This window comes from Penaeus japonicus, unplaced genomic scaffold, assembly GCF_977035675.1.
Source record: "Penaeus japonicus unplaced genomic scaffold, GWHDUDI00000001_assembly GWHDUDI00000001, whole genome shotgun sequence".
In the NCBI taxonomy this organism is placed as follows: domain Eukaryota; kingdom Metazoa; phylum Arthropoda; class Malacostraca; order Decapoda; family Penaeidae; genus Penaeus; species Penaeus japonicus.
The window spans coordinates 36,202,137-36,209,636 of NW_028234403.1; the positions used below are offsets into that span (position 1 = coordinate 36,202,137).

General features: G+C 50.3%; 1 protein-coding gene across 1 annotated transcript in view; it reads left to right on the plus strand.

The window, feature by feature from the left end:
• The window catches only part of LOC122259136 (uncharacterized), a gene marked incomplete in the record, with an annotated part of 255,795 nt that overhangs the window by 230,439 nt on the left and 17,856 nt on the right, over positions 1-7,500 (plus strand). The window contains 1 exon segment of the mRNA XM_086539459.1: positions 1-123. This exon segment is cut by the window's left edge and continues 3 nt beyond it. Coding sequence (XP_086395585.1) covers positions 1-123 — 123 coding nt within the window.

The window sequence follows — 7,500 nt, forward strand, 5'->3', positions numbered from 1 at the left end:
ATTTGGCACCACGGGTCACTGTGCGGCCTGCAACAAGGTCATCCCAGCGTTTGAGATGGTTATGAGAGCCAAGACGAATGTATATCACCTCGAGTGCTTCGCGTGTCAACAGTGCAACCACAGGTGAGAGTCTGGCGTCTTTTGGTTGTTTGGTTGTTGGGGTGGAGGGTGGGCGTGTGGGTAGGGGGCGGAAGGTGGGCGTGTGGGTAGGGGGGTGGAGGGTGGGCATGTGGGTGGGGGGGTGGGGTTAGGTGTGGGATATTAGATATTTATATTTATTTTGCTGGAGGGTGGACCCATACATCACGCACACGGACATACATATATACAAACGCATCCGCCTGCGCGCGCACATACATACACACACACACACACACACACACACACACACACACACACACACATACATACATACATACATACATACATACATACATACACAACCCCCCCCCACACACACACACAAACACACACCCACACACACACCCAAACATCCAAACACACCCAAACACATCCCCAACCCCCCCCTCCCCCCAAACGCACACACTCACACACACACACACACACACACACACACACACACACACACACACACACACACACACACACACACACACACACACACACACACACACACACACACACACACACGCACACACACACGCACACACACATTCCTCACCAAGGGCAGTGTTCAATTTTCACCGGTACAGATATTCATGTTCCTACTCTGATATTGGTCTGATCGAAGCTTTTCCTCTTTGAAATTGAAATAAGAAAGATGCAATATCCTACCCGCCATCCAGGAGCCTCGGGTATGGGGGTGGGGGAGGGGGGAGGGGGGATGGAGTAGGAGTGTGAGGGAGCGGAGGGGGTGTGGGACGGGAGGGGAAGGGAAGGGAAAGGCGGGGGAAGATGTGAGTGTGAGTAGGGAAGGGAAGGGAAGGGAGGAAGGGATGGGAGAGTGGGAGGGACGGAGAGAGAGAAGGAGGGAGGGAGAAGGGATGAGAGTGAAGTAGGGGAGGGGAAGAGGAGAGAGGAGCAAAGGATGAGGGATAAGGGGAAGGGGAAAGGGGAGAAGGTAGGTGTTAGGTGCGAGAGTGAGTAAGGAAGGGAGGCAGGAGGGAAGACCGGGAGGGGAGGAGGGGTAGGGTAGAGGAGGTAGAGGATAGGGGGAGGGGAGGAGAGGTAGGGTAGAGGAGATAGGAGATAGGGGGAGGGGGTTAGAGGCCCCCAGTCGAAGGAGAGTTTTCACAAATCTTGAATCGTTAGAGGAACCACACTCCTCTACTCTAGCTTTACTCGAACAGCCTGTTGTTTCTTCGCCTTCCTGTTTATTATTTTTTTTTTTTTCACTTTTAATTGTTTATTAGTATATTATTTATTTATGTGTTTTTTTCTGTTTTGTTTAGTTATTTTGTTTATTTATATGATTATTTATTTGTTTTTTGTTTTGTTTGTGGAGTTATCCTTTAAGAATTTTTCTTTTCTCTCTTTTCCTCTTTGACGTCTTCTTGGTCTTCTTTTTGTCCTTATTATTATTTAATTCTTTTTTGTTCTTTTATTTTCTCCTTATCCTCTTCGCCGTTATTTCCTTATTTCATCTTCCCCTTTGCAATAGTCGATGTACAAAATGATAAAAATACATAGAAACAAAACGCGCCAAAAATGATTAATAAAGAACTAAAGAGGAAGAAGATGAAGAAAGAGAAAATACAAAAAAAAAAAAATTAATATAAGAGCAAAAATGTATAAGACCCAAAGACCAAAATCTCCCCCAAACTCACCTCACCCCCTACCCCCCGCATCCCACCCTCCCCTCCCCTCCCCAACCTCCCCCCGCCCCCGCCCGCCCGCGTCCTGACCTGCGTTATTGTATCGGTTGTATTGCTTCTTCGGGTGTTTTGCGGAAGTCGGAGAGCCATTGTATGGACAGTGTTTATTGCGTCGGCCCGCGCGGAGGAGAAGACTTTGATGGACGCTGCTGGCGGGAGGGGTGTCGGGGCGGGGCGTCTAGAACGCGGGGTGCGGAAGGGGAGGGGGGATGGGGGAGGTTTGTGGAAGGGGGGAAGGGGGATGGGGGAGGTTTGTGGAAGGGGGTGAGGGGGGATGGGGGAGGTTTGTGGAAGAGGGTGAGGGGGGATGGGGAAGGTTTGTGGAAGGGGGTGAGGGGGATGGGGGAGGTTTGTGGAAGGGGGGGAGGGGGGAGGTTTGTGTGTGCGTGCGGGTGTTGTTGAAGATAATAATTTCATCTTTTTTGTTTTCTTGTATTTGGGCTTTATTCTCTTCGCTATCTCTTCTCTCTATATATACATATTTTTAATATGAAAGGATAGAACGTCGACTGTTATTCATCATTATCATTTTTTTTCTCTTATGAAAAGAAAGAAACATTGTGTCATTACATCTTACCAATGTCATCGCCCCCCCTCCCCCTTTCCCCCTCCCCCCTCTTCCCCCGTACCCCTTCTCTCCTCCTCTCCCGTCCTCTCCTCCCTCACCCCACTCCCCCCTCTCCTCCTCTCGGCTGTCTAATCTTCGCTCTCCCGGGGGTAAATTGTTTGAACTTTCTATTTTAATTAAAGCGATTGGTCAGTGGAAAGGCACAGAGCTCGGCCCTTTTCAGAGGCAACGCGCCGTTCGCTCACCCTCCCCCCCCCTCCTCCACCTCTCCCCTCTCTCCCCTCTCTTCCCCCCTCTTCCCTCTTCCCTCTCCTCCTCTCTTCCCTCTCTCCCTTCGGGCAGTCACGCTCTAGCTTACTTGAGGGACGAGTTCTGATGCCGATGGATGGATGGATGGAAAGAGAGGAAGAGAGAGAGAGAGAGAAGCGAGGAGAAGGGAGAAGGGGAGAGAGGGAGGCTGGCTAACAGTGCGCGGGAGAGCAGGGGGGTGGGGGGGGAGAAGGGGGCACGGCTCGGACGGGGAACAAGGAGGGAAGGGAGGAGACCAGAAGGAGGGAGGGAGGGAGGGAGAGAAGGGAGAGTAACAGCAGTCCTGAAGGCGAGGGAGAGAGAGAGCGAGAGAGAGAGAGAGATGGAGAGAGCGAGAGAGAGAGAGAGGGCGAGAGAGCGAGAGAAGAGAGAGAGAGCGAGAGAGAGAGCGAGCGGGAAGTGGACAGTAGGAGCTGTGTGTGAGGGGTAGGGGGAGGGAGAGCGACAGGGGGGAGGGGGGAGGGGTGAATAACAAGGCTAGCAACACACCCCACCGCCCACCGCTGTTAATATAAACCGTCGGCCCACCACGCCGTCTTGTAACACTGAGACGAAATGCAAATCATTCAATTTTCCCCTCGCTTCTCAATATTGCATACACAAGCAAACTGCCATCTGGTGCCATCGCGCGCAACTAAAGCCGCGTGCGAATCGTGGCAGCTGACTTCGGATTCCCTGAGTCTTTTGCCTATTTTCCGACGGAAATGTTAAATCCTCTTCCTATATACCCCGACGACCAGCTTTTCAATCTCAAGTAAGTAGTTTCGACCGTTCAATCGCAATGGATTTCGGTGGTTTAGCGGTAAATTCACCGGTTATTTGATTCCGACCGGAGAATTCGGACGAAGTGAGAATTACACCTGACGAGTTATATTGGAGATTTGGGACGCGGAGCGCGGGAAATGTTCGGAAGATTCAAGCGCCGGGATATATTGGGTAGCATGTGGTACCGTTTTTCACCATGCTCTTAAAAATGGTTACGAATCTTCGGGCAAAACTTCTTCATTTCCCGTATCGCCATCACAGAGGAGAGAAGGAGAGAGAAAGGGAAAGAGAGAGAGGGGAGGGGTGGGGTGGGGGAGGGGAGGGGGAGGGAGGATTATGCTTATGTGTGGGTTTATATCTATGGTTATATGTTTCTCTCTCTCTCTCTCTCTCTCTCTCTCTCTCTCTCTCTCTCTCTCTCTCTCTCTCTCTCTCCTCCTCCCTCTCTCTCCTCTCCCTCCCTCCCTCCCTCTCCTCCCTCCCTCTCCCTCCCTCTCCCCTCTCCTCTCTCCTCTCTCCTCTCTCCCCTCTCCTCTCTCTCCTCTCCCCTCCCTCTCTCCTCTCTCTCCTTTCTCCTCTCTCCCCTTTCTCCTCTCTCTCCTTTCTCCTCTCTCTCTCTCTCTCCTCTCCTCTCTAACTCCTCTCTAATTCTCCTATATATATATATAATATATATATATATATATATATATATATATATATATATATATATATATATATATATATATATATATATGTATATATATATGAGAGACAGAAAGAGAAAGAGAGAAGAGAAAATATGAGAAGAGAGGGTGCAAGAGAGAAAAGGGGGGGGGGGGTCGGGAGTGATAATGGAAAAGCTTTATTGGACGGGAGTAATTGTGACGGTTGATGAATGTTTGATGGTGAATATTTCATTTTGGTGTCGTTATTATTGTCTTTTGTTGGCGCTTGCATTATTATTGTTGCATTTTTTTTTTTTTTTACTGTTGTATGAGGTTTTGCCCCCTATATTTATGTTGTTTTATTTTGTTTCTCTCTCTCTCTCTCTCTCTCTCTCTCTCTCTCTCTCTCTCTCTCTCTCTCTCTCTCTCTCTCTCTCTCCCTCCCTCCCTCCCTCCCTCCCTCCCTCTCTTTCGTCCACCTCCTTTTCCTCCTCACTTCCCATCCTCCTCCTCCTCCACTATCTAACCCATCCCCTTTTCCCTCAATATCTTCAGACCGATAGTAATCCCCCCCCCTCCTCCTCCTCCCCTCCTCCACTACCTCACCTCTTAACCCCCTCTCCCCCCCCTCCCCCCAGACCCCATGTTGCAAGGTGTCGGTGCGATGAAAACACGACCCCCCGCCGGGCCCATATTTCAAGGGGGCTTTTCTTTTGATTGTCTTATTTTTGTCTTATTGCTGTCTTATTGAATTCTAGTTGGTGATATTTATGGCTGGCGATTATTTGGCTTGACACTTTCTCTCACTCGCTCTCTCGCTCTCGCTCGCTCGTTCTGTCTCTCTCTGTGGCTCTGGGTTTCATTCTCGTTCTCGTTCTCTGTTTTTCTTTTTCTCCTTTTCCCTCGCTCTCTCTCTCTCTCTCTCTCTCTCTCTCTCTCTCTCTCTCTCTCTCTCTCTCTCTCTCTCTCTCTCTCTCTCTCTCTCTCTCTCTCTCTCTCTCTCTCTCTCTCTCTCTCTCTCTCTCTACTTGTCTTTTTCTGTATCTTTCGTTTTCTTTCTCCCTTGCTCTCACTCTCTCTGATAGCTTTACCTTTGAGACGCAGATGGGATGCTGGCGGAGGAAGGGTATAGAAGAGGAGAGAGAGAGAGAGAGAGAGAGAGAGAGAGAGAGAGAGAGAGAGAGAGAGAGAGAGAGAGAGAGAGAGAGAGAGAGAGAGAGAGCAGTTCCTCCGGCTGTGTTATGTTTGAACGTCGACTGTTTATGAATAAAATAAGCGATTGCAAATGGAATATAAATCGAGCCTTCTTATATTGATGCACGGGCTGAGAGGGCGAAGAGCCGGAGGAGATGGAACACGGCGGTGAAAGAGGGAAAGAAGAGAGAAAGAGAAGGGTAAGAAAAGAGAGATAGGGAGGATGAGTGGGAGGGGGAGAGGGAGGGAAGGGAAGGGAAGGGAAGTAAGGAGGGGAGAGAGAGAGAGAGAGAGAGAGAGAGAGAGAGAGAGAGAGAGAGAGAGAGAGAGAGAGAGAGAGAGAGGAAGAGATCAAATTATTAGAGAAAAGAGAGAGAGAAAAAAAGCATAATAAAAAGATGCATAAAATAATCAAGGAAATTGGATTACAAGGAACGAAATAGAATAGAGAAGATCGAACGAAAGAAAAGAAGATAAACGACAAACGGAGGGGAGGGGGCGTTAAATAAGAGAAATAGATAGGAGGAGAAGGGAGGGTGGACGGCCGCGGGTTAGCCTTGTCTATAGAATGGACACATTAGCCTCAGAGGCGCTCTAACTTAGCCTGGCTGTCTTAAGCTTAGTCTTTTTTCAGTGACAACTTCTCCCTCCCTCCCTCCCTCACCCCCTTCCCCCCTATGCCTCAACCCCTCCCTCCTACCCTCCCTTTATCTTCTTCGGGATGCGTCTTTGGGAGCAGGGCGGGAGGGGGGAGGTTGGGGGAGAAGGGGGGAGATTGGGTGAAATAATGGAAATAGGAAAGGTAGGGGAGAGAGAGAGAGAGAGAGAGAGAGAGAGAGAGAGAGAGAGAGAGAGAGAGAGAGAGAGAGAGAGAGAGAGAAAGAGAAAGAGAAAGAGAGAAAGAAAGCGAGAGAAACTTTCCCTGGTGGACAGACAAACAGACAGTGAGATTAGGGCGAGAATGACATCCGAGCGGAGACTCGCATCATCCCATTTCTAGGAAACGCGAGGAAAGTTGCTTTATTTAAGATCATCTAATGTTAATCGTAATTAAGTTTATGAACATTCATAGCTCCCTTTGTTGAGACATTGTGATCGTTCTTTGACCTAATCATAAAAATAGAATGGTATCTAATGATACAACCGGACACACGCACACGCACACGTACGCGCACACGCACACGCACACGCACACGCACACGCACACGCACACGCACACGCACACGCACACGCACACGCACACACACACACACACACACACACACACACACACACACACACACACACACACACACACACACACACACACACACACACACACACAGAAGAATGATAGAGGGGAAGGTAGAGAGAGAGAGGCAGAGACAGAGAGAGAGTGAGATAAAGACGGAGAGAGAGAAAGAGAGAGAGAGACAAACAGACACAGAGAGCGAGAGAGAGAGAGAGAGAGAGAGAGAGAGAGAGAGAGAGAGAGAGAGAGAGAGAGAGAGAGAGAGAGAGAGAGAGAGAGAGAGAGAGAGAGAGAGACAGGCAAAGGAAGAGAGGGCAGCCGCTATGTGGTGGAGGGGAGGAGGCTTTGTGGAGGGGGGGAGGTGAGGGAGGGGCCCGACAGAAGAAACAATCACGTATAGGATCGCCGTTATTGAGGATACCGTTCCATTTGGCCGAGTGATAGTAATGCTGGCTTATTGGAGTCCGTGCAGGGGGAAAGGGGGAGGGCGTGGGGGGAGGGGGAGAGGGGGGAGGAAGAGGGAGAGAGGAAGAGGGGGAGAGGGAGAGGGGGGAGGAAGAGGGGAACAGGGAGAGAGAGAGGAAAAGGGGGAGGAAGAGGAAGAGGGGGAGAGAGGAGAGACGGAGGGAGAGGTAGGGGGAGAGAGGAGGGACGGAAGGATAGGAAGAGGGGAAGGTGGGACGGAGGAAGAGGGAGGGGAAGGTGGGACGGGGGGAGGGATGGAGGTAGGGAGAGGAGGGAGATAGGAGGGAGGGTAGGAAGGAGGAAGAGGTGAGGGATGGAGGGACGGGGAGGAAAAGGGATAGATGGAGGGGAGAGTGTGAATGAGAGAGAAAGAGGAAGACGGATAGATGGAGGGGAGGGTGTGAGTGAGAGAGGGAGGGGGAGGAATAAAGATGGGAGGGAGAGGGGGAGTGGAATGAGAAAGTGAGAGAGAGAGTGGGGGGGGAG